Source organism: Castanea sativa, chromosome 2 (genome assembly GCF_040712315.1).
Source record: "Castanea sativa cultivar Marrone di Chiusa Pesio chromosome 2, ASM4071231v1".
In the NCBI taxonomy this organism is placed as follows: domain Eukaryota; kingdom Viridiplantae; phylum Streptophyta; class Magnoliopsida; order Fagales; family Fagaceae; genus Castanea; species Castanea sativa.
Genome location: NC_134014.1, coordinates 46425833 through 46451976, shown reverse-complemented (window position 1 = coordinate 46451976; position 26144 = coordinate 46425833). Strand labels below are relative to the sequence as shown.

The 26144-nt window shown below is 35.9% G+C and overlaps 3 protein-coding genes and 2 non-coding genes across 5 annotated transcripts; all 5 read right to left on the bottom strand.

Moving 5' to 3' along the window:
• Positions 1-1515: 1515 nt before the first annotated feature.
• LOC142623573 (oxygen-evolving enhancer protein 1, chloroplastic) lies at positions 1516-3588 on the bottom strand. Its single transcript, XM_075797013.1, has 2 exons — positions 3185-3588; positions 1516-2451 (listed from the first exon to the last, which is right to left on the bottom strand). Exons 1-2 carry the CDS (start codon positions 3425-3427, stop codon positions 1693-1695), a joined length of 1002 nt encoding a protein of 333 aa, XP_075653128.1. The 5' UTR covers positions 3428-3588; the 3' UTR covers positions 1516-1692.
• Positions 3589-5628: 2040 nt separating this feature from the next.
• On the bottom strand, positions 5629-5694 carry LOC142626526 (small nucleolar RNA Z105). Its single transcript, XR_012842522.1, has one exon. It is a non-coding gene; the product is annotated as a small nucleolar RNA Z105 (small nucleolar RNA).
• Positions 5695-5767: 73 nt separating this feature from the next.
• LOC142626554 (small nucleolar RNA SNOR75) lies at positions 5768-5857 on the bottom strand. The gene has a single exon (XR_012842550.1). It is a non-coding gene; the product is annotated as a small nucleolar RNA SNOR75 (small nucleolar RNA).
• A 3624-nt stretch (positions 5858-9481) lies between these two features.
• On the bottom strand, positions 9482-13216 carry LOC142625918 (cold-regulated 413 plasma membrane protein 2-like). The gene is made up of 4 exons (XM_075799673.1): positions 12610-13216; positions 10973-11080; positions 10786-10856; positions 9482-9963 (listed from the first exon to the last, which is right to left on the bottom strand). The coding sequence occupies exons 1-4, from the start codon at positions 12783-12785 to the stop codon at positions 9710-9712; spliced, it is 609 nt and encodes a 202-aa protein (XP_075655788.1). The 5' UTR covers positions 12786-13216; the 3' UTR covers positions 9482-9709.
• An 8405-nt stretch (positions 13217-21621) lies between these two features.
• LOC142625769 (BTB/POZ domain-containing protein At5g66560) lies at positions 21622-24301 on the bottom strand. Its single transcript, XM_075799482.1, has 3 exons — positions 24059-24301; positions 22650-23966; positions 21622-22567 (listed from the first exon to the last, which is right to left on the bottom strand). Exons 1-3 carry the CDS (start codon positions 24173-24175, stop codon positions 21962-21964), a joined length of 2040 nt encoding a protein of 679 aa, XP_075655597.1. The 5' UTR covers positions 24176-24301; the 3' UTR covers positions 21622-21961.
• Between the last annotated feature and the right edge of the window lie 1843 nt (positions 24302-26144).

Below are 26144 nucleotides of genomic sequence, written 5' to 3'. Positions count from 1 at the left end.
AGTATTCGACTACATAGGTCAACACTAACCCGACCTGTTTATTAAACGGGTCAAGATTTCTCAACCCTAACACGACCCATTTATTAAACGGTCGCCGTGTCGACTGTTTATCGATTTTCTCAAAATGAAAAATAAAAATTAATGAAAAAACAAACAAATAAATATTTTTAATATAAAATTCAAAACTAACGAAAGAATCGCATTACAAATAATCATTCAAAATTAAAGCATATCCCAATATCACAAATAATCAATCACAATATGTCAAAGAAAATAAATCACAACAACTAATAAGTTTATATACCTAGAGTTTGAAGGGTATATTGGTAAAATATCATTTAATTAAACGGGTCAGACGGGTCAAACAGGTTCTATGTGTTCAACACTAACCCAACCCATTTATTAAACGGGTTAGTCGTGTCAACCCGAATATGACACGAACCCGTTAAGCCTCAACCCATAACCTGCTAATTTCGTGTCGTGTCGTGTCGGGTTCACGGGTCGTGTCAAATTTTGCCACCCCTACTTTTACATCCGAATATGTCACCTCAATTACATGATGACGACTAGTTGGTATTCAACAAGATCCTTTGTAGAATGGAAAATACTCATCATTTACCAATTTATCGTTTTTTTTTTTTTTTTTTTATGTGTGTCACCTTTTACCAAATAAGTAACAAAATTAGTTTCCTTAAAAATAAACCAACTTTTATTTTATTGTCTTACTTTTAGCAAATAAGCTATAAAAAAATTATATGATGCAAAAGTTGATTGCCTGCTAATTTTTAATTAGTATGATATTATGATTGTAATTGATATCATGTTGACAAAAAATGCAATGATTCTAATGAAAGGAAAACTTTCACAATGATGTTAGCGATAGTTCCATATGAAAGTGATATTACACAAATCATAATATATCGCTTCAATATGTTGTAAAAATATTATGAAATTTGTTGAATCTATTATCTTTGGTCAAATATTTGCTGCAAACTAAGTTGCAGTAACTCCTGTCAAATTACACACATATCAATACCTCAGATAAATACCTGTCCAGGTTTAATATTTAAATGAAAATTTTCATGTTAAGATTGAATTTTTCACCAAATGGCCACTTGACACGTGCATTTTGTAGGAGTTGTTGCAACTTAGTTTGCAGCAAATCCTTACCCATTATCTTTTTGTGTTGTATTTAAAATTTGACACATTAGTGCAAAGAGACTTGTAACTCATTGCCCCACCTAGTGTTTTCACATAACAATAATACGTTGCTTATGATAATAAGAGAACTCGATTGATAATTGAGGACAATGAGGAGCATCCTCAAATGAATGAGAGTTCTGAAGTGGGGCAGGGGATAGTCTGAACTCTGAAATCCCAAATGAAATAGATGTCGTTTGAGCTAACATTAGATTGGTTTTATTATTCCCATTAGACACAGGAATTGTAGAGGGTTTAGGTCTTTGAATAATCCTTTTCCCGCATTCCAAGTTCCAACATAATTTCAACATGGAATTTTGAAGTTTCAATACGTCATTATCATAAGCCATAATAATATACAAACTGGATAATAATCGATCTCAATGCTTCTCCAACTGGGTCACAGGGAAGTTTAGCAATACCTTCGACTTACAGCAAAAATTTAAACCAACAAGGAATACTAAACATTTTTTTTTTTTTTTTAAAAGTGGCCTATGACTCAAGCTGAGCATACCAGATCCCCTGGATCTTCACTTCCTTTGGAGCCTTTGCTCCCAAATCAGTGTCAGATGGCTGAATGCTCTCAAACACTCCAATCACCTCACCAGTCTCAGGCTTGCTCTTGGTGACACGCAAGGTGATATTCCCTGTTGATGATGATGCATTTTTTACATTCTCCTTGGCAAGCTCCTCCTCATCTCCTCTTCCTCCAGCAGGCAATGCAACTGCATTGTCATAACCGGTTGAGCCACCTCTTCCCTTTGGGTCCAGGAAAGATGAACCACGGTAAGACGGTACTAGAAATTGACCACTAAAACCATCTGGTTTGCCTGATGCTACCAATTGCTTAATGGTGAAAAGGAATGGCACACGCTCACCACCAGGCAGCTGAACTGTCACTGCAGCGTAGTCGATACCATCTTTCTCCTCGAACTTGACAGCGCCATCAGGAGAAACATCAAATGGTCCCTCAATTTCATCGAGGGTATAGGTTAAGCGGGTCATGAGCTTGGTGTTTTGGAACTCAGGTGGGGCATTCTTGTTCACAACTTCAGCTTTGACAGTGAATGAAGTTGGCTCTAGGCAGATCTTCTTGGCATTGTACTTGCCGGGCTTGAAGGGGAATGCTTCAACCCCGCCATCAATGGTTGGGCACTGGTTGGCTGTTCCGGTTCCCTTTACTTCCATGTATGTCTTGCTCTGAATTTCATCATAGGTTAGCCTCTTTGGAACTCCTTCGGCACCAGCTCCCTGAAAATAGAAAACAAAGAGTCAAAAGAGTTTGTCCACACAGTTCAGATGGCTAATATCTAATATCTATTCACCAGGAAGTAGAGGATGAAATTGTGACAATGGAACTATTTAAAACCAACATTCTCTGTATAATTGCTATGAAAGATCAAAAATTAACGAAGGATAGTATAAAAACAACCGTTTAATTGCTAATTAACATCGTAGTTTGATATCTTACAGGCATGGTTTTAATTAATCATGTCAGTATCCGCATCAATACTTGGGAATGCTGACTTTGTCACTGATTTATATCAGTAAAGCATGGTTTTTGAATCTTATAGCTTAATTGTGCATCAGATCTAAAATGGACATATAAAAAGGCCTCAAAATTTAGTATCACCTTCCTTTCTCCTCCCCTCTTCTCTCCCCCCATCCCCATATTGGTTCCAAATATATAATACATGACTAGGACTACATATAACATATAGGAAAATTACTTAACCCAATACGTAAGCTTATGGATTGAGGCTTAATTAATATTATATCTCACACATTAATAATTCAACAAAATAACGTATGGAGCAGTCAATGACAAGAAAAATAAATGAGAATCTGCAACCTTTTTTTATTATTATTATTATTTAGATAAGAGAATCTGCAATCTTAAACAATCATATCTCAGCCTAAGATTACGAAGTTATTTATCTTTTAGTCCTCTCTCACATGCAAACTCAAGATCAGAAATGCATACCGAGACAACGAGGGCCGAGGTAGCAAGAGCGAAACCAGCAATCTTGGAAGCATCTACACACTTCTGGGCGAAGTCCTTAATATCAGCTTGAAGAGAACAAGTGAGTCTAGCTGCAGCTGGTTCCACGCCAAATGACTTGGACACAGTCTGAGAAGACCTCAGCTGTAGGCTGCTTCTGGAAGACACCACGCCCACCTTGGTGGGTTGCATGAGTGTTGCAGCTGCTTGTAGTGAGGCTGCCATTGTGTTCAACTTTGCTTTCTTTCTTTCTTTTCCCTTCTCTATAATCTGAGAGAAATAAACTAAAAAAGAGACCCTTTTTGTGTGTGGCTGGATGGACAATGGATGTTGGATAGTAGTAGTAGCTATCTGGTGGCTTTGGTGAGAGTAAGATAAGTGGATAGGATAAGGTTTCTTATTGGTGGATTCAAGCTTATGAACTTGTCTTCATACTTTGCCCCGTGGCAATTTTCTCAGTTCGGATAAAGATACTCTCTCAGTCAGACCCGGGCGTGATGTGTGACAGCTGATAGGGAGCAATCGTGTCCTTTTTATTTTTTTTGTGGTAAAAGTCATGTGCTAATATTATGACATCATTTTAGTAATACTTAGATAAATTTTAAGCAAAAATATAAAACTAGTCTTCTAACTTTCAGTCTATTTTATTTTAATTTTTCTAACTTTTAAATTTGTCATTTCAATCTTCTATGAATATAGATTTTACTTTTTATTGCTAGAATGAAAATCAATGTATATTTGATATATTAAATTGGAATTTTTATTATTTCTCAAAAACAAAAATGGTATTTTTATTGATGGAGAAATTTTTTTTGTAAAAATATTAATTACGATCTCTTGTAAAATATTTTTCCATGTCAATCAAATTTTATGAGGCTTTAATTAGCCTCCAAATATTTAAATAGATTTTAATATCAGAGTTCAGTATTTTATTAATAATATTTTCAAAGAAGTTCTTCTCTTATTTCTATTGGATTCTAGATTTTTCTTTATGAATTCAAGAGGCACTTAGGAAACATCTGGAATCCACTAGAAAGAAGAGATATTTTTCTAAAAATATTCTAAAAGAAGTTTGATTTTGGTAAGATAGTGTAAAACTCATGTTTTACACTATATTTAATAAGTTTTACCACACGTGATAATATCTTATTGAATTTATATATGGATATTAAAATTTATTGGATGTAGTTGTGCTTCTTCTTAAATATATGATAAAATAATGTAGTATGTTAAAATTGGAAGGAGTTTTACACCATGTCCTTTAATCTCTTCTAAAAGATATACTAATTAATACTTTACCATAAAAGTAACGTACTAATTTGAGTGCAAAATGGTTTAAAACACCTAAAATCAAGAAAATAAAACTTTTTATCTTAAAATAATGAAAATTACATTAAAAAAATAAAAAATCAATAAATACTAAAAATAAACTCTTATATTATGTCACAAATGAAATTTCTTGATCGCATATTTAAAACCCAATGAATCATTCAATATAAAACATCCACCACAAAGTGAAATGCAAGTAGTTTTCTACAACCTATCAATCACAAGTGGGTCAATTACTCAAAAGTAAATGCTATTATTTATAACGTGACATGTGAGTATAACATCTTTCCCACATGAGGTAAATCTCACAATTGTGGGATCCATCCCATATGAGTATTGGGATATATACCATGAATACACGAAATAAAATTAAAATTTCAAAGGAATAAGTAGTTTATACTACAACCAAGTTTTTAGTCGTTTACCAAAAAAAAGAAAAGGTTTTTAGTCAAACCTTGTAGTACCAAGTTTATAGCCTTCTTGAGTTTTCTTTAGGGTTCTTATTTTAATTCATATAAAGTAAAAATTGATTGAATTCTTATGAGAACGATTAACATTATATGAAATTTAAGTAATAAATGCAATTAGATTGGTTCCTTGGAAATTCGTATGGGTTATAGCACGAATTGGGAATAAATTTTCGGCCAAATGTTCTAAATTTTTGGTTATCACATTCAGATTATAAAACAATTTGTTTAGAATAGTGTTTTTAGTTACAAGAAATCTCCTCCATTTAGATAGAAATATCAATTTAAATTAGCCTTGCACGTATCCAATCATATCTGTTACGGCTGCAAAATTCTCCTCCGACGACCTGGTATATATGCATTTGATTTGCTCTCACCAAAAAATAAAAAAGTGTAAGAGAGAGAGAGAGAGATGAAGCAGCTCAAAAGTGCTTGAAGTGAAAATCATCGATGCTTCTCAATCAAATTCGAGAGTGAGATAGCTTTATCATCATCGCCACATCCTCTCTCTCTCTCTCTCTCTCTCTCTCTCTCAACACTAAAAAACATAAACAAAATTAACACAAATTTAAGTTTTAAAGAAATTCCATGTCTTTGTAAATTAAATCAAAACTTTTTATCAACAGGCATTCAGTATGAGTAGGAGGTAATTCTCATCACAAAAAATTATCAGATAATTTTTCATCATTATGCCTATCCTTAAAAAAACAAAACAAAACAAAATTAAGAATACGAGGAAGGGGAAAAAAAAAAAAAAGGGTACGGAGTTGTCTCTCAGACAAATGCCTCGGTTTGTCGTCACGATTTAAAAGAATGGAAATAGATCGGACTCGTCATCATTTTTTGTTCATCACCGAGAAAACCCCAACCACAATACTTGTACTTACACGCACTAATCATCATTGTTTTCGAAAATGTTTTTTATATAAAAAAAAAAAAAAACCTAAATCATAGCACAATCCCAGAAATTGAGACAAGGCAAAGTGCGTAAAACAGATGAAACAATATTAAAAAACAAGAAAGCAATCATCAATGGAATCAAAAATAAAATCAAGAAAGTACCTAAACTGCAAAAAGATGAAGAGAATTTCAAAGGGGGCATCATAGACTTCGGAGGCTGAGTAAGAAACATTATACACAGATAGTGTTGTTTTTATAGGAGAAACGCCGTTAGGGTTTGGGGGGTTTTAAGGTTAGGGCCTAGATTTTTGGGTTTTCATTTTACCTAAAATTACCAATGTACTATCACCACCATAGCTAAATGTTGGACCTAACAAGTAGCCCGATTGTTCTTTTTTAAAGGGCCCAAGCCCAGCGGGACCAAACTGCTAAGTAGGTTTTTTTTTTTTTTTTGAGAAACTGCTAAGTAGGAAATCATAACCTTAACCACATGAACATTGTTGTTTTGACCAAAAATCGTGCTAACCAATTATTTAGTTACAAAGCACTATCTCAAAACCATATGTTTATGAAGAGGGATTTGAATTTGAAGCGGTTGATATTGGTTTTCCATTGAGGGGTAGCAAGAAAAAGTATTGAAGTTGACACAAAGTAGTCCTCTTGCAATGGTTTGGTATGTGTTGAATTCTTTGATTGGATTTGGGACACACAAACGTCTGAATTTTTGGTTTGGAACCCATCTGCTAGATTTTACAGGGAAATATGAAGATCAAGACCAAAATCTCATTCTTTTGATGAGGACTCCTCATTTGGTTTTGGCTATGATTATGCCGTTGTTGACTACAAAATATTAACGAGCTAGGCTCAATGGGGCTATTTATCAGAGTTAGGGGATTTTGGAGAGCACCTGTATCTATCTCTGTCCAACAAATTATGTGGGACTAGATTGGTCACTATTCCATATTTGAGGCCTTTTCTAAGGCTATATTCTTGTCAAACAATAATGTCGAGGTCTTAATGTTGGATGCTAGTTATGATAGTATGAGTTTGATAGCGTACGATTTGAATGAAAAGAAAACACCAATGAACAATATTCAAACCACGTCAAGCTAAAGAAATTGAGGAGCTAGCAGTTGATGATGTGCAATTTGAATGACGACACGACAATTTAAGATCCATATTCTGTAATCCGACTCCAGTAATTGCAGTAGCTACATATGTGGAAAGCCTTTACACACTCGACTGTAGTGATGTGCAGCCTGATGTGGGACTCTAAGAAGGCAGTGGTAGACTGTAAAAAGTATGATAGAAATTTCGTTTGTCTTTGTTTTTTTTTTTTTTTTGGTGATTCTAAGAGCATCTCTAGCAGATTATCCAAATTTTTGTACTGTTTGGAGAATGAACAATGACATTTAACTATTACCTACCTACTTTTTCAAATACGCTTTCCAACAGATTATCTATCACATTCTTTATCTCATTTAAATATTATTTTTTCATTCATTCTTTATTCTTTTTTTAACAACTACACATCTTCCAACATTTTTTTATTCAATATCTGATTATTATAATAGAAAAAAACATTTGAAGAATGAACAGTAGCCCATCAGATTTGATGAGCTACTGTTCATGAGCAAAAAAAAAATTCAAGTATAGAGAAGCTGTTGGAGGCTAGTTTTATGGTCTCATTCTCTATTGTAGGCAATATTTTTCCTTTATATATACCATTGGAGATGCTCTTAGAGCATCTGCAACAGATTCTTCAAATTTTTGTACTGTTTGGAGCTAGTTTTATGGTCTCATTCTCTATTATAGGCAATATTTTGCCTTTACATATACCATTGGAGATGCTCTAAGAGCATCTCCAGCAGATTCTCCAAATTTTTGTACTGTTTGGAAAATGAACAATGACTTTTATCTTTTAACTACCCACTTTTTCAAATGCACTTTCCAACAGATTCTCTATCCTATTATCTATCTCATTTAAATATTATTTCTTCTTTCATTATTTATTCTTTTTTTAACAACTACACATCTTCCAACATTTTTTTAATCAATACCTGATTATTATAATAATAATAAATATTTGAAGAATGAACAGTAACCCATCAGATTTGATGAGCTGCTGTTCATGAGCCAAAAAAAATTTAGTGTTTAGAAAATCTATTGGAGACCTTTTTTTGCTCTCATTCTCTATTATAGAGAATATTTGAGCTTTAGCTACTCCATTGGAGATGCTCTAAGAGGTTTTTAATGCCTTTGTCGTTATTCAGTGGACTGTGGTTTGTAGATGACGAATAATTGAATCATAGGTTTTTCAGTTGTACTTTGTGCAATGTGTTGTGATGTTTTCTTCTCATCTAATTTAAGTAATTTTTGGTCCAATTACTAGACATGTAGTTCAATTTTTTTTTTTTAAACGATAGAATTATATTGAAAAGAGGAAAACAGAATACATGTAGTTCAATTTTATAGTAGCATTAATTATGACAATCACTAAGATACGTGGCTTAGGATCTTGTATTGGAGGAGGGACGGGTGAGGGGACATTTCGTTCAGATGCTGCTTCACCTTTTAGTTGGCATCCTGCAAAATACTATCACTAATGATAAGAATATAAAAACTAACAAAATATATGCTATAAACTATTTTGAATACATAACACTCCAGCTCTAAAAATGATCAAAATAAATGACAGTCCACTCCTTTTTCTGAATGGGAGTGGAGTGTCATTTATTAAAAATCAAGTATTAGGTAATTTCACCACACGTCCAAGGCGTCAACGTAACGTACCATTTTCTTTTTCTTGTTCCTCTCTTTTTATTCTAAGATAATTGAAATTTCTGATTGCTAATAATAACTATTGTTTGCTGGGTTAATGTTATTATTATCTTCCCGCCCACCACAGGCCACAGGGAGCCTGAGATATGAAAAATAAAAGCTTACACAAACTCAATCCAACACTTGTACTCCATTCCTTTTCAAAATAAAAGCTTACACAAACTCAATCCAACACTTGCACCCCATTCCTTTTCCTAACTCAGTTTGAAGGCATTATAATATATGATAAAATCATGTGTATTGAGCTATATGCCTGTTCCCATGAAGGCATTACTGCTGCTATAGGACTACTGCTGTGATTGAGCTAAACTAGCTGCTGGCTGCTGGCTGCTGGCTGCTGTGTGCTTAGCAGAGTCCTAGGACTGCGAAAATTATATCTTGCACCCGGCATAGGATATACCGGCTCCTAGGACTGATAGGAGCAATTAGTTACTGTCATACCAGCTGGCAACCTTCCGTGTGCCTAATTCTGATTAGACAGTGACAAATGTGACTAATTCTAATTAGACTGTTGGAGTTAGTTGATATTAATAGAGAATAAGTCACATGTTATGAGATTGTACACCAGCATGCCTATCATAAATGTCTACTTTCCTTTGTAATGGGATGTTATGGAAATGGTAAGCCAATTGTTCCTTCTCTAATTCTTATGAATCTCACTTAATCCCCATTTTTCATCTAGGAGGCCTGGTTCCCTCAGAGCCAAAGCCACAAGTCACTCAAGCATTAAAGATCCAGAAGGTTTTTATCATAATAAAGCATCATCTATTCAAATTAATAACAGATGTAGATAACTTAGTGCCACTTAGTCATTTACATTGTCTTACATATAGATGCAGAAAATAAAATGAAGTCTTACACAATGGTTTGCACATATCATACATGGGACCTCACATATAAATACTGAATATAAAATGCCTGCTTGGAGTTTAGAAATGAAGAAAAACCACGGCTTGGACAATTTTAGAGCCTAGAGGAAGTGGATGATCAGTGCCCATATAGGATAGACCAACAAAACAATAAGTCCAACAGTGTTTGAAATTCCATGGGTTTGTGTAAAGGAATTTCTGAATCCACCAGATGCTCGAATGTGCTCTTGCAATAGGTAACAACTAATGATAAGACATATCAACAAATTAACCCAACTGTCCCTCAAGGTGTCTGCAAAGAAGCTAGGAGCCACAACCAGAAGAAGAATAAGAGAAGATGGCATATCCAGCCAATCTGCAGAGTCATCAATTAACAGGATTATAAGAAGGCACTAAACCATTACTATAACATAGTTAAAGCAATATACTCAGCTAACACAAGCAACTTTAGCTTTGTTCTGTCGTTGTACAACTGATGTACAGAAAGACAGCAAAGGTGTGTGCCTTCTTTGCCATCTTCATATGAGCAGTTAGAATGATTTTCTTTCTAATAAATTGTTTGAAATCAGTTCATTGTGAATAGAAAGTATATAACTATTAACTTTGTATATAACTATTGACTTTTTTTTCAGCTAACTTGCAAGATTGGAATGTACATAATGAGTCCAGCTTCAATTGACTGATTTTTTTACACAACGTCACGCACAACTTATAATCCAGAATCTCTGAGAATAAACACCCAAACCTTAATAAATCAAATTCAACACTGGTAAATAGAAGTTACAATTGCACTGGTGAATCTGTCATTATAACTGAGAGACTTGTAGAATATGGTTCCAGCATGTCTTATGTGGTTAATTTAGAAGGAACACAATGCCTGTACTTTTGAGGAAACTGAGAGACTTGTAGACTGTGTGAAGTCTTTGCTACTTAGGACTTTGTTTGAGTGGTCCTAAATTTGGAGATTTACGCATTGTCATTCTTTGTTTGACTTTCTTAATTCTGTTAGTCTCTCTTTTTTATTGGTTTGTGTTCTTTTCAGTGCAATGAGTTTACTATCATAAATTCATTGTGCTTTTATTACCAATAAAGCTGTTATTACCTATAAAAAAATTATAAAAAAAAACTTTCAAGCAAATGTGAACAGAGAAGAAGAAGGGAATGGCACAGCATATACCTGGGTAGTGTCGTGGGATGAAAAGCCTTAGTACAACTGCAATGAAAGCAATCCATTTCCCTACCTCGCCTCTGAATGATTTTGTAGTAAAATTTATTTAAAAAATATAGTTCAGCGGAAGTCAGAAAAGAAATTTAAACAAGAAAAATGATCAAAAAGAGCAGGTGCACCCAGTAGGAATTATCACCTAAAAAAACTGAACAGCACCGTAGGAAGACTGAAGAAAATGTAAGGAACCAAAAGTGAAGTCAACATGTTTGTTCTCCAGTTGGTTCGATCCAATATCAACAAATAACTGTATTGAAAATTGAAAAAAAAAATGCTGTTAATTCACAAAATATGGCAATTAGAAGAACAGAACACGATACACTTTGGAATTTTAGTACACTAAAGAATAAGCCATCCGTTTGTTTCAATAGCATCAGGGTTAATACCACAACTATTAGCAGGAGATGCAAGTCTAGATTGTTCATACAAATATAAGACATTCATTTATTACCATTAACATAAAAGTCCTAAACTGAATCTTATTGGGTTCACTCTGAATATTTTTGTTAGTTCTGTTCATCATAAACTTATATCTTTCTAGGTATGTATTTTTTTTATTTGAAACGGGGAGGGGAGTTAAGAATTGTTCTTATTACCATATGGTCCATATCTCTTTCCACTGATACCCTTAAAAGAAAATTATCAGAAGTACACTTGAAAAGCTTGATACCTTATTGCCTTGTGGTATGCCTGCAGATAAGTGAAATACTGAAAGAGTTTCTGATCTGGCTGTCTAGATCATTTAACAACTTACATAGTTCATAGTTTTTTTTTTTTTTTTCCCGAAAATATATAGTTCATAGATAGTTGCTCAGGCAATCATATAACACTCCAAATCATGAGTCCTTCCTCATCATGCTTGAGTTCTCACTCATACCATTTAACCGATTACTGATATAACCGGGACATTTTGTACACAACTTGGCATACCATACTGTTAAATTTGTGTCCTGTTTGATGAATCAAAATTATATCATATGGGCTCGTGTCAATCATCGAACAATCTCAGAATTATGAGATCTCACCAAAAGGGCTTCACTAAAAGTTCAGTTATAGGATTCAAAGATATGTAAATGTAATAGAGTTAGGAGCAAACAGATTCCCATGACCATGAGTTGTGGGATATAGAACAAAGTAACAAACATACGTCTGTGCCTCACAAGTGTGTCAAATACCAGGGTCTACATTTTCACAAAGTAATTCAGACACGACATCAACCATGATTTGAATTGGGTTTGAATTGCCCATCTATGATTTAAAGAGTTCCGTTTCATCCATGTAGGTTCGTAAGTCTAATATATTGAGCCTATAATAAGATCAAAAAATTTGTCTACATGTATGACTTTTAACGATTTGGGGCTCAAAACATATTAAAGAACGAGACCTCGTGTGTGTAATAGGCAAAGTTTTACACTAAAGCACAATTAACACAATATTATGCAGAATATGTGTACGAAAACAAAAAGGAAGATAAGCACTAAACAGAGCACAGTTTGACTTTAACAATAAGAAAATCAACAAAGGTAACTAAACAGCAATCTCAAAAATTTTAATTGAAAATCGATAAAAGTTAGCACTTTCCACATGGGAATATTCCATTCATAGAAGAAAAAAAATAGTGAGTGTCACTTTCCCATTTCTATGCATAACAACGCAACTCTTAATATATTCACATCCAAAACACTAAATAAAACATTAATTACTACCAAACAACCGATAAGATATAAGAAAAGAACTAACTACAAAAATCGAAATATATAAAAAGAAAGTACTCACATAGCAGCAAAGGAAGCGACCCATTTGAGAAAAGAGGTCCCAAAGCTGAGGCCACCAAGCTTAGTGGCATGATTGATAAGTCTCTTAGCAGCAATCTTGAGCTCATCGATATCAGAGTTGATTAGATCCCGAGTGGCTGGATCAGTTTTCATAGCCAAATAGTCATTCCTCCCCATTCTGCTTTTCTTCTTTCAGATCTAAACCCACTAAAAAATTAAGAGGAATTTGCAGACCAAAGTGAGAATGAGAAGCTGATATAGATAAATAGCAAGAAGACAAGGCGCACAAAGGTGGCTAAAGGACTTTAATTAGTAAAAGACAGCAGGAATATGAAGCAGCTTAGTTGGCTATATCTCAAATCTAATGGATGGAATTTATGTCAACACGAGTTGGGGGCCAATTTTAACTGTGGGGACCTACTTGGGTGTTTGTTTTAAGCTTGAGTCAGTTAGGGAGATGGGAAATTGGGAATCTAATGTTTCGGATCCTCTAAGGTTCTCTCTATTATTATTTTGCTTCTTCTGGCTGACTGCTTCCTATCTATGGTTTCGCCACTTACGGATCACTGTCCACGAGGCACGGTTATTTTCAGTGTCATCTCTTTGCTTACGTGTGGTTCATGCTAGAGTGACAAGTGTTTGTCTGTTTAATCTCATGCATTGTCGGCCGGCCCAATTTTAGAGCTATTGAGCCCGATGCTAGTTTTAACTTCTACTTTAATTGGACATGTCCAAAAAAAAAAAAAAAACTTCTATTTAATCGGTCAAGTACAAGTAGCCTAGTTCAACTTACATTATCAGCCCAATTCATGATCTCGGTAATGCATAGTGGGGGGGGTGTGTTGGTTCAAAACCTCTTATCTCGGGGTATGAGTCTAAACCGTAATAACTAATTTGTAAAGATGGGTTGAGGGCTTAACTAAATGATGGATAAATCTTGATTGAACAATAACAAAAAAACACCTGACATAAAATAAGTAGGAATTTTATCATTAATAACCGCCATTAGAAAGATCCAGAAGGGTTACAAAGGTATTGAGTTCTACTCAGTATTTCTTCACTTTGATCTTAACACTCTCTCTTAGTTCTTTTCTAAGCTTTTTTTTGGATCTCCTGTGCACGGGGCATTCATCACCGTTTATACTCTTAGAGGCACCGTTAACTTGTTGGGATGATATTAAGTGGAGAAGATACTTGTCTCATCTCCTTTTTTTGAGGCCGAAATGGGTGGTGGTTAGCATGGACGGAGCTATATATTGACTAGGAGGGCAATGGCCTCCCCTAATTTTTTTTTTTTTTTAATTATTTGTATATTAATAGGTACTAATTTTAGCAATTTTGTTCAATAAAATTACACTTCCCTCCCTTAACAATGCCATCAATTCCTTTAAGAATAATGTTATAGCCACAAACTTTTTTACAACATTTTTACAAATTATTGAGGCAGCAAATTTTTATTGGTTCGCATATTTGCATAACTTTTTACTTACCAATAATCACTCATCACATTAACAATTTGTAAAATTTTTATTGTTTTAGCATTTTCCACCTTTTAAAGGCCATAAACATTAATAGATTAAATTTAAAACAAAATATAAAAGCCCAAAAAAATTGGATCAACAACAAAAATTACCAATCATAAAGCTAAAAAAAATTAAGTTCAATCAATCTATTTTACCCAAAACAAAGAACTTAGCTATTTGAAAAGTTTTAAACAAAAATCCTTAGTGGTAAAATAATAGAGTCAAAGGCTAGAGCTACCGCACACAGCTGGCCTCCCTAACTCTAAATCCTGACTCTCCCTGGTGGTCAGACTATTGAGCACTATTTTAGTGTGTCATTCAACAATTAATGCAGCATTGCTGGTAGATGAAATGAATTTAACATGGAGAGGATGATTGCTTCCTCCAGAAGCATCCTTCTTCAAGCCTGTTGGATTGCTTGTTGTTCGGCCCACACAAGCCTTTACCTACATTCTCAGTGATAGATGAGCCTTGACATATCACATATCGCCGGGGAGGGATAACTGCTTGGTCATATACTGAGGGGTGGACCCTTGTCAGATATTTCTTTCCTAGGACTTGCAATAGTTGTCACCTCTCTTCCATAAAACTGGACCTCATGGAGGGACCCCTTTAGAGCCCGTTTTGATTAGGCCCGTCCTCTTGGTCCAAGTCTTCTTTCTTGTCTTGGCCTTTTGGGCCTCCTGACCCAGGCCCATTTCCCATAATTGGATATTCCTTCCACTGTTCCACACATATATTTACAATCAAAAGTACAAGAGATTTTACCAAGAAAAAATTAGAAGAGAAAAATAGCTGTTCTAAATTCGAAGAATCGTAATTGAATTAAAACACGTTTTTTTCTTTCTTCTTTTTTAGCTGAGTATAATTTTTTTTGAAACATTCTTTTGTTGTTGTTAAAAACTGGCTTGCACATCTGCTAATATCTTCCTATTGGAAGGGTAATTAAAGGTACATACGTGCCAAAGTTCCTTTTTCGGTTTCAATATAATGGTGGGTCACCTACTCAACTTCCAAATATCACTTTTTATTTTGGTAGAGCTGGAACTAAATAAATAGCATTAGCAAGCATAAACTGTACAGAGTACTTAACAGTGAAGCTATTTCAAAAGCAGGGATAGCTTTTGAGGTAGCTTTCATTGTTAAATACTTTTAGTGTGATGGTCACTCTATAAGTATAAGTGTTTGTAAGGTGTGGAAGACAAATGCCGAGTTTCAAGTTTTCAAGAGGGAGTTTCACACACATATACACTTAGATTATACTGGAGTAAAATTCTATCTTAAAAATAAAAAACAATGGAAGCTACCTCTCTTTCTCTCTCTCTCTCTCATTAAAAAAAATTATAAAAAAAATTAAAAATAAAAAAAAAACAGTGGAAGCTACCTAGTGGAGTAACAGCAGTACGTGAGAAACTCAGATTGGGTAGCATAGCACCTTTCAATTTTTAAGTACATCCGCGCATTAATTAGTCTCCCTAAATGGAGTTGCTAGATAGAAGAGGATCAATCTCTTTTTTTAACGGTACTATATCATTAATTAAAGTAGAACCTTGGCTAACTTTATGTGGACTTTGTAAGTGCAAGCATAGGGGCGATAGTTATGTATACAACTACACATATATTAAAAGCATCCATAGCAAATGTCATTAAAAAAAATGTCATTTTATAACATTAAAATCCTATTTTATTATTTTACCACATTATTTTACAGCATCTCATTTATTAGATATTTTATACTTTAATTCTATACATTAAAATAACATTTACAACACATTAAAATAATATATTAAATTCTTCCCATCATCATCATCAACCCACCCACCGCCATAACAAAATAGAACCACCACAAATCTTCTGACACCACCACCGCTAGTACCAGCCCACCACCGCTGCACTACACACTTGACACCACCACCACCACTAGCAACGCACAATTTACTATTAACATTGAACACCAAAAAAAAAAAAAAAATGCAACCCACGGTCTCCACCAAGCAAAACCCAACTCACGGCAAACAGAACACATACTCACAGCTAGCAAACCCAGACCCATGGCGACAAATCCACGGTGAGCAAACCCAGACCCATGGCGACAAATCCACAGCGAGCAAACCGAAAACCGCCAACCTTAAACATAACCACTGAAACCCAGATCACAAACCGAAAATCACCAACCCAAATTGGCCAGCCATCACCACTGAAACCCAAATCGCAACCCATTCACCAAAATCTCAACCCACTAACCAAAATCTCAACCCACTACACCCAAATCACAAGACCCACCACTGATCCATAACCCACAACCCGAACCCACCCATTGCCTAACCTACTCATCAAACCACAGCCAAAAAATGTGAACAGAAAAGAAATAAAAAAAAAGAACCCGAAGCGGAATAGATGGTCGGCGGCGTCGAGTGGTGGGCTTTGGTGATCGGCATGCTGTGGAAGACGAAGAGACAAGACAGAGATAAGAGAGAAGACAGAGATAAGAAGATGAAGAGAGAGTGATATGTGATGAGGAGAGAGAAAATGTAATAAAATATGAATATATATTTTGCAACATCTGTCCGTACCGTGGCAAAATTGTCACGGTACTGTTCAATGTTGCAAATTTTTGCAACATTTGGCCTATTTGATAAATGGGGGTATTTTGTGTTTGATGTGCCAAATATTTGGCATTTGGCACATTTGGCACATCTGTTACGGATGCTCTAAGGCTTATCACGTGTGCTTTGTGCTTGTAATAATTCTCTTTGTTATTTATTTGTTTTTTTGATTTAGTGTTATAATGTTGAAAATAGATAGTGTCTTAAATTTTAGGTCGAATGAAAAAGATAAAAGGAAAAGCATAAAACTTGGAAACAATAAATTATTCTTTTAACTAATTTGTGTTTTTTAATTTAAAATTATTGAACTAAAAATTTAAAGTATTTTAGAAAGTTTAAGAATTTGTGTGAGAGTATTTTAATACGCAAAAAATTGAAACTCAAATAGAAAATCATATTATTAATAGTATCATTAATTATATATAAGTGTTAGATGTATTATAGTCTAAGTGGCCTAAACCTACTGTAGGCCAATATACTTGTTAAATAAGTATATTAACATTAGGTTTAGTCTACATTTAGCTTAGGATTAGTCAAGTACTCTTTGGTATATAAACTATATTGAGTTCATTGTAACACAAATGCTTAATATCAATATGTATCTATTAAGGGTTTTTTCATTGTAGACATAGGCTATTAGGTTGAATCACGTAAACTTTTAATGCATGCTCTCTCTTTCATGGTTTCACATCATTCAATTATTACACACAGTCACACAATAACTTTCACAATAAGTGTGTTGTAGTATGATAAAATCAATAAAATATAACTGTATTTGAACCGTATGTGACTGTACATGTATAAACATTGCTCTCTATGCTCTTTCAAATTGGCATCTAGTAGAGAACATGATGTAGGGCTATATCCAAATTAACAAAGGTAAATTCTAGATAACAACCTTGAGGTTGGTCTAATGCCAAACACATCCAAGATAATTAAAAAGCAGTCATTTTAGTCCTTAAACACAAACACAGTTACAAGCGTTTGTTCACTCCTCATAAAACAAAATCTGCACAACTGTTTTTTTTTTTTTTTCATTTCCAAGACTGCATGTTCAGAAAAGGTACCCCACACCATCTGTTCTCGCCAGCCCAAAATCATTACAATTTAGTCCAACACATTTACATCATTTTTTGCTCTTCCAAAGAACAACAAGGGCTCTTAATATAAACTAAAAGAAAGTAACCCAAATTAGGTGGTTCAATGGCTCTTTTCAATCTTCATCAGAGTTAGAATTTAGACTCTCACTCAAAAATAATTTTCAGGCTGAGCAAAGAGAAAGAGGGTTTTTGTTCAAGTTTTAATCTGAAGAGAGGTACAAATTAGTTATTGATATCAAAATATAGCTAAAATTCTTGTGATGGAAGAAGTATTAATTACTTGAAAAATAGTTGATTTAGTTTTTGTTCTGGTTTCTTTTGTAGGTTGTGTGGGGGGTAAAAGCTATCGAATAAACATTTGGGCTTTGGGCCTAATTAGCTAGTACTAGTTTGTTTTTGTCAGGAGGCCTCTAAGCCCACAAGTCAGCTTACACTACAGAGGTCTAAGGAGTTGTCCGAGGATGAATGTCTCCTCGGACGGACTTGGCAAAGATCTTGGGATTTGCTAAATGGGTTAAAGGCAAAGTTCTAGAACTAACTGGTGGGTAAAAGGGCTATCCAAACACCCTTTAGACACAAGGATGTGAAAGAAATATCTAAGGAAAATACTGTTACCTCTACATTAAAGACCCTGCATCTACCTCCTTAGTTGCATTAATGGAAAAATGACCTCTGAACAGTAGAATTCAGCCTTCTTGCTATTGTTTGAAGACTTCAAGAAGGTGGCGGATGGGACAAGTATCTAAGGGGAAGATTTGTATGACACGTGGAGGAACTAGTGAAGAAGAAGTATATAAAGAGACAAGAGAAGAAAGAGAGAGGGATCTGCACTTTCTGCTAAGAAAAAAAAATAGGAACTAAGGATTGTAAACTTTGGCCTAGAAAGAGAATAGTTATACAAATCATCATCAGCTTACATCCGAAAAGACCTATTTGTCATATTTGTTCATCATTTGTACAGATTGTAACATTCTGGCCTGTTAATCGAACTTCTAACATCCCGAACCTAGATTTCAAACCCATACTCTACAAATTTTATTGTATAAGGCACATTGGGCCTGAGCCTAATATTCGTTTTTGGGTCTAGATACAATTGTGCACTTACAAGTTGCATTTTTAGCTTCTTGGCACTTTTCTTGGTAATTTCTGATTCTTTTGGTATGTAATCTTGGAATTTTTTTTTCCTCTAAGTTATAGTTTTTGGTACGTAAAGAACTTAATCTTTATGAAAATTAAATGATAAACACTAAAAATAAATTAGGATCGACTAAGGAATCCTAAATCCTTGGCCTTAACAGATTTTTTTGCATAAATGGTTTTTCTGATGATTTTATTCCAATAAACTACTACTAATTTTATTCAAGATAACCCCTACATTTTAGGAACAATTTATCTTAATAAAAATCAAAGAGCTCCACTAGCCATCACAATCCTATTGAGGATATTTCAGAATCAAAGTTTATTCATCATGAATATCATTTAGATGAAATGATATTCTAAATGATATCATTTAAGTATATCTTTTATTTGGCACATTTTTTACTTTGGCTACCAGCCTTGGCGGAGTTGCTTGATTTATGGATCCTTTATTCACATGTGCTTGACTAATGGCGAATAAAATTTAATTATTGTGTGTACCCAAAATGTGGTTATTGGGTTTAAACTCTATTTGGGCTCACAATTTATTTATTTTGTGGGCTTTTGGATTTCCTACAACGGGTGGTCCTATGTTCAGCAACTCAAATACCCTTGTTCCCAATGTTCTCAGAATTATTCTCCCTATTTTCCCCAGAATGATCACCCTCTTTCCTCAGTATTTCCTCCCTCCAATTACCAACCAATTCTCCAATTCCCATCTCTTATTTATAGCCTAAGGTTTGTGGAAGGATTATGATTGTTTTCATGGTGAGTGGGAGGAGGGGTCCAATGCTATTACCCTTAACTTAAGTGGGTGTTTAGTTGGGAGTGGGAAGTGGTGAGAGTGGCATTGGAATTGGTTCCACCGCTGGATGGATTGCCCGACAACGATACTCCCTATGCTTCACTGGGCTTACGGGAACTCATCTTCTTGGGAAACCACATTCCTCGAACAAGCAGGATCTTACCTTCGCGATTTATATCATACCTAGCTTCATAGCATTTTCCGGATTTAAGTTGGGTGCTAAGGACCATCCGGGCCGTGTTCATGGACCTGATAGAGTGTGTGATTTTGCACATGATATTTTAGGACCTGAGGCCCAACAAGTTTTGGGCCTTGTATACGTGACATTATTGTGATGAGTTTCGTGGGTGTTGGGCCTTCAAAGTAATAGCATCCCGTACAATTATGAAATGTCTTCAATAAATCTAATCAAATGACTAACATATTCCCTTACCCTACTAAAATGCAAACACAAATGCAATAAATCCTAATATCAAGCAACAACTTATTATGATCCTAAAATTATGCAAAATATGTAAATACTATGCACCTAACGGTTGTAGAGTATATTATTGTTTTCCTTTTTTTTTTTTTTTTTTAAAAAAATTTATGCCAAGAAACCTAGTGTTTTCAAGGCCACTTTGTATCTGAGTTACTGATTTTTTTTTCAAACTATGTTTTATAGATATTAATAGCAACAACACCAACTCTGTTTTCTTGCTTGTCAATCATGGTCTAACAACATCGATCATTCACGATGTTGATAGGAATTGGTATTCTATAGGAATATGTGCCAAGATGTATTAGGGACTGCACTTGTGTATACATCCAACTAATTCATCACACGTGATTTGCTAGACCATTTGCATTTCAATTGAGTTTGTTTGGATTATTATCAAATAATGAGTCCCATAGCTGGACTAAAATGGACTAAAACTAGTAAACATTTGCATTTGCAAAATGCATTTAGGCTAGCGGGAGTAGGTGAGTGTGGGGTACCCTTTTTGAACATTCAATCTTGGAAATGAAAAAAGAGCGGTGCACATTTTGTTTTAGGTAGAGTGAACAAATGGCTTGGAACGGTGTTTGTGTTTAAGGACTAAAATGGTTACTTTATAATTGTCTTGGATATATTTAGCATTACCCAAGCCTCAGGCTAGTTATCGGGAGTTTACCCAATTAACAAATCACATCGTTATGCTGATCAACAACTCAGAATGAAGGTATTTGAAAGGGGGAAATTTCCGTGAATGGATGGGGCAGCACAAAGCCAAAGCCTGAACAGCCTGTGCAAACATATTATACCATCATGTGCATGTGTGGAATGTGGATTTATATACTTGAGATGTACGGTTTCTTTTGGTCATCCCAGTCTTGCTTTTTCAGCATCGTCAAAAAGAGAAACTCATTGCTAGCTAGTCCAAGGAAACCAAAACTAATTACTCTAAAACATAATCATAGGCATGTCGTTTTATCACACCAACCCCAAACTAATTGGCAAAAAGCTTTCCATTTAATATTTTATCCAAACGAGAACAGAGAGGAAAATACTAGCCTATGATGAAAAAGTTAGGTAGGCCCAATATTCCTTTTCAACCTCCCTAAAAATTATGAGGAAGCTTTCTTTGACGAAAAGGCTTAGACAGTGGACTATCCCACAATCATAATCATTACAAGGCAAAGAATTATGAAACACAACATGAATGAATCAATGTGCCTTTGTTCTTCTCTACTTCTTCTCCGTCAAATCAATCACACACACACAAAAAAAAATAACATGACAAAGAAGAAGAAAAAAAAGGGTAGTAATAATTATAAGCTCCACCTTCTTCCATGTTCCAACTCCAAAGTAATTTTTGCCAGTTCACGTAGAAAAGGACCAATAGAGGCCCTATCAGCCACGTGTCATTAAACTGCAATAACCACTGATCAAAATCATATCTTTCATGTGTCTGTGATACACATAACAATACCACCTCAAAAGAAGCGATGAATTTTTTGTGAATCCACAAAAAATTAATGGTAAAAAATCGGATCACCAATAAAGCGAGACACAATTATTTGAGCTTTTTTTTTTTTTTTTTCCACAGTTTACGTGGCAGAAAAATGTACAAGGATTCAGCAAATTATATATATATATTTTTCGCCGTATTTGCGATTACACGACACAAGGCGTGGGGGACATGATTGGATACGGAAAGCTCTATTGCTGGTGATGGTGGTGTCTTCCTTTTCTCCCATCCACAACCGTTGGTTCATGAGAATCACAAACTTGGGTCTTAAATTTACATCCGAATTTCTTAGTCAACGAGCCTTTCCATCCAGTTGGGCCCGTTTTTTCAATCTTCTCGATCACTTTTTTCATCGTGGAACACTCGCGTTCCAGCTGATGCACCCGCGTCCTCATGCTATCCATGTCGAGGCGCAGCACCTGATTCTCCCTCACCGCAGTTCTCCACGTGCCGCTCTCCTCCGTCGTCGCCGCCGCCGCCGCCGCAGCCACAACCGCCAAAACCCCCGCGTTGCTCTCCTCGCTTTCCTCCTCCACTTCCGTCCCCTCCTGCTCTTCTCGCAGCTGCAACAGCGCCGACGGCCTGCCTGACTCGAGCGGCGCCGTTTCGGCAGCGAGTAGAGTCCCGGCGATCGCGTGGCGGAGCTGTAGCTGCTCGAAGAACAGTACTTGCACTACGGCTCGTAGCGGAAGACGCTCGTTCTGCGCCGCGTGTGTGCACGCTTCGAGTGTGAGTTTCTGGTAGTCCATCACTCCGCAGATCTTTTCTCGCTCCGACTCCGATATCCATGGATGCGCCTAGAAAGTTCCAAAAGTCAAATTCAAATTCAAATTTCGCAAAACTACTTCAATTTTTATATAAAATTACTTAGAGTTGTACCTTGAGGTACACATCAACTGCTCGGTAAAGACCGTCGTCGAAGAGTCGAGCTTGATCTGGAAGCGAAATCGCTAGGTGATAGAATTTGTCTGGTTTGAGATTTGCGTCGGAGGCAATCTCAGATAAATAACCGTCGATCAATTTTCCGACGAGCATTAACGCCGGCGATCTGACTCCGCTGTCTCCGTCTTCGCCGGTTTGGTTTGTTTCTTGTAATCCATCGAGGAAGTGGCTTAAGATCCTCTCGACGCAATCAACGTCGTATAGAGTTTCGTTCAGATACGAATAGCTTGGGATTAGGAGATCGTCTAGTGTGGCTTGCTCGAGTTGCAATCCGATCTTCTTCTCTAACGCAGCTCTGCAAGCTTCTGAAGCGTTGAGTATATTCGCTGTTCTCAACAATCCAAATAAGAATCTAGTCGCTGTTGAAGACCTTGAGCTTTTCTCCAATGGAAGATTGGCGACTATAGTTTCCAACAGTTCCTTCTGTTCCGCTTCGGAAGCTGTAGTTGACGAAGACGAAGAAGACGTTGATGGCTTCCGATTGGACCTAGAAGTTCCTGGAATGTATTTCTTTGCGTAGAACATCAAGCAGCTCTCGATAATGTCCGGACTCAGATCTATATCTCTCATCGCGAAGATCAAACGCTTGAACAACGGTAAACTCAGAAGCACCAAATCCTCAAACCACAACTCCGCATTGTTAGCCCTAGATACAGCATTCTTTCTTCTTCCACCACCACCAACTCCGCCGCCGCCGCCATCGATCCCATTCCACAAGATCTGCTGCTTCGAATACGAACTCCGACCTCCTCCGTCGATGGCGTCGCTCACCGGCCAGCCGAACAGCGCTGGATCGGCGGAGGAAGCTCTGGAAGAGATCGAATCGATGCAACGCTGAGTGATGCCTAGGGTTTCCGCCATAGGCATTAGCTTCTCGCAGGACTTCAACGCTTTGATCGAGTCTCTGAGGCTTTTGAGCACAGACTGAGAAAAGAACCTCTCCGTCTTGGAAATGAGGTTGTCCTCGGAGTACTCCTCCGTCATTTCAAGAAACTCGCCGGCGCAACGGAGTGGCGCCACGTTGGCGGAGGTCAGGTCGATCTTAACGCCGTAACAGAACTTCGCCGCCGTCTCAAACGTATCCGAACCACCCGGAAATTCCGTTAGCGTTATGTAACACTGTATTGCCTCAATTTCGTCGCCGTCACTGTTTTCTTGTTCCTCTTCCGTTGGTCGTGGTTGTACAGTACCGGCGTTCATTTCTTGCTCCGTTATAAGCTCGTGAAGCTTCCGACTCTTGGACATCAATGGAAACTGAAATATCACACACAACAAGAAGAATGAGAGAATGTAATATTGCATAGAAGAGAAAAAGAAAAAAAAAATCAGAGATTGATTAAAGAAACCTTATGAAGATGAAAGGTCATGTCGTCGATTTCGATAACAATGTCGCTTGGTAAACCAGTGGTGCAAAACCATGCTTGACCCTTGGAGCTACTGATGGGTTTCTCAGGCGCCGCCATTGCCTTGTGCCTCAGGTAATTAAAAAAAAAATCTCTCTTGTCTATATGTTTATCTGGGTCTATGAGAATTATTTGGTATAGGAAACTAAAAACCTAGATCCATTGTATGCAAAAATGACATAATAAAGAGAGAGGGTGTTTGTCTTTTATAGTAGATGTAGATGGAAAAAACAAACAAAGAGGAAAACTGGGATGTCTAGGAGGGTAGTAGCTGTAGGAGTTGAAAAACTTGGAAAAGCCCTAACAACAAAAATTCTCTAGCGGTTTGGTGGGTGGGAAATGGACTTGACCTCCGTAAATCACTTCGCTTTTCTTTTTTTCTTTTGTGTTGTTGTTGTTTATTTTTTTACACTGTCAAAGTGGTTGATTTTTTTGAGAAAATTTTAATAAAGTGGGGGAAAAACTGAAAAAGTGTTGGAATCCAAAATCTCAGACCGGACAAATAGGGCATGAACAAATTTCGAAAAAGTGGATCATATGGTTGATTTTACTTTTCCCAAATTTTCTTTCCTTTTGTTTTTGAATTACATCAGAATCTCAACCACTCCAACGCATTGTCTCTCTCTATGTCCTGATGTCAAACGGGGGGAGGAAATAGAAATGAAAAAGTTCATGTCCTGAATTATAAAGAGAGGAAGAGGACCATTGGCGTTGTGATTTGTGTGAATGTGATCATCCATGTCTAAACGTGAAATTGCTTGCCACCTGCGTTTCATCTGCTTTATTGCCTAAATAATTGAATATTTTGGTTAAATTCCAAAAAATCTCAATCGAGCACATATTAGTACAAATTTTTATGTGCATCTTATGATAGGGAAATACTACTATCCAGCTTGTGAGAGACCAATTCTATTCCCAATCACTAACCCCACATTTTTGTACACCTTAATTTCGATCCTCATGTCACAACTAGGTGAATAAACTAATGTGACCCCGTGATTCTGACCCTAACATTTTTTTTTTAATTTTTCTTGCTCTAAATTATTTCTTGCTTTTTGAGCTTTGTGGGCCATACAAGGTTGGTGTTGAGCCATTAATACTATTAACATGGTCCACATGGGCTGAGAGACTATTATAGGTCCATCGGAGTTATTCTACTTGGAGAGGAGTTTCAAATTTGTAATTTCAGCCGTATCAGATTGGATGGTCGGATTTACATTGTTCATAATCATTCTACGAAAATATCATGAATATATTCCAATAAAATAAAAAGGTTGAGAGGTGTTACGTCCACAACATTTTTACAATATTTTTACAACAAATCATAGGTGGTTAGTTGTTATTGGTTCAAATTTGAACCTAACACTAAGATTACTTTTTTGCCCCAACAATAACAACCAGTAACATCCTGCCACTTAGGATTTGTTGTAAAAATGTTGTGGACATATCATTTCTCAAAAATGTTTATAATAAGAGCTATGTGTGAATATCACATGTACCACTTGATTCAAATAAAGAAAGCTCTAAAACGTATAATCTCTATCTTAAATTTTTTTTTTTTTTCTTTTTTTTTTCCCTTCTTGGAGCGGGGAGGTAATCTGAATGAAATTATCAATGCTTGAAAATTTTGACCTCAGCCCATCAAATTCCGTTTGAAAATAAAACCAGTGTTCACTTTCATTTATATCAGCATTTCTACCCTTCTACCGTCCTTTGAATGCTTTTATGGCGATCTTTATGAGGTGACATGAAAGGTGAGGTACATTCCTAAAAAATTTGGTGAGTGGTATTGTAATCCAATTTTAATTCATTTTTTGGTATAAAAAAAAAAACTTTAACTTTTGAAATTTGGGATTGTGGGAATAAATGACTTGGATAAGGGGATTCAGTTGTGGATCGTGCCCGAGAACGTTAAAGAACTTGAGGACAAAAAAGTATTAGTAAAGGCAAGTAGGTTATCGAGCTGAAGACAAGAACTGGTCAGGACAAGCAGGTAATGTTGTCCGAGAAGACAAACCTCCTCGGGAAA

Coding starts and splice junctions, on each gene's coding strand:
- LOC142623573 (XM_075797013.1), bottom strand. CDS start 3,427: ATGGCAGCCTCACTACAAGCAGCTGCAACACTCATGCAACCCACCAAG. Junction 2,452..3,184: donor CCTCGGCCCTCGTTGTCTCG/GTATGCATTTCT, acceptor TTCTATTTTCAG/GGAGCTGGTGCCGAAGGAGT.
- LOC142625918 (XM_075799673.1), bottom strand. CDS start 12,785: ATGGGGAGGAATGACTATTTGGCTATGAAAACTGATCCAGCCACTCGG. Junction 11,081..12,609: donor GTCGCTTCCTTTGCTGCTAT/GTGAGTACTTTC, acceptor TTTTCAATACAG/TTATTTGTTGATATTGGATC. Junction 9,964..10,785: donor CATCCCACGACACTACCCAG/GTATATGCTGTG, acceptor ATGACTCTGCAG/ATTGGCTGGATATGCCATCT.
- LOC142625769 (XM_075799482.1), bottom strand. CDS start 24,175: ATGGCGGCGCCTGAGAAACCCATCAGTAGCTCCAAGGGTCAAGCATGG. Junction 23,967..24,058: donor TGACCTTTCATCTTCATAAG/GTTTCTTTAATC, acceptor GTGATATTTCAG/TTTCCATTGATGTCCAAGAG. Junction 22,568..22,649: donor CAGTTGATGTGTACCTCAAG/GTACAACTCTAA, acceptor GGAACTTTCTAG/GCGCATCCATGGATATCGGA.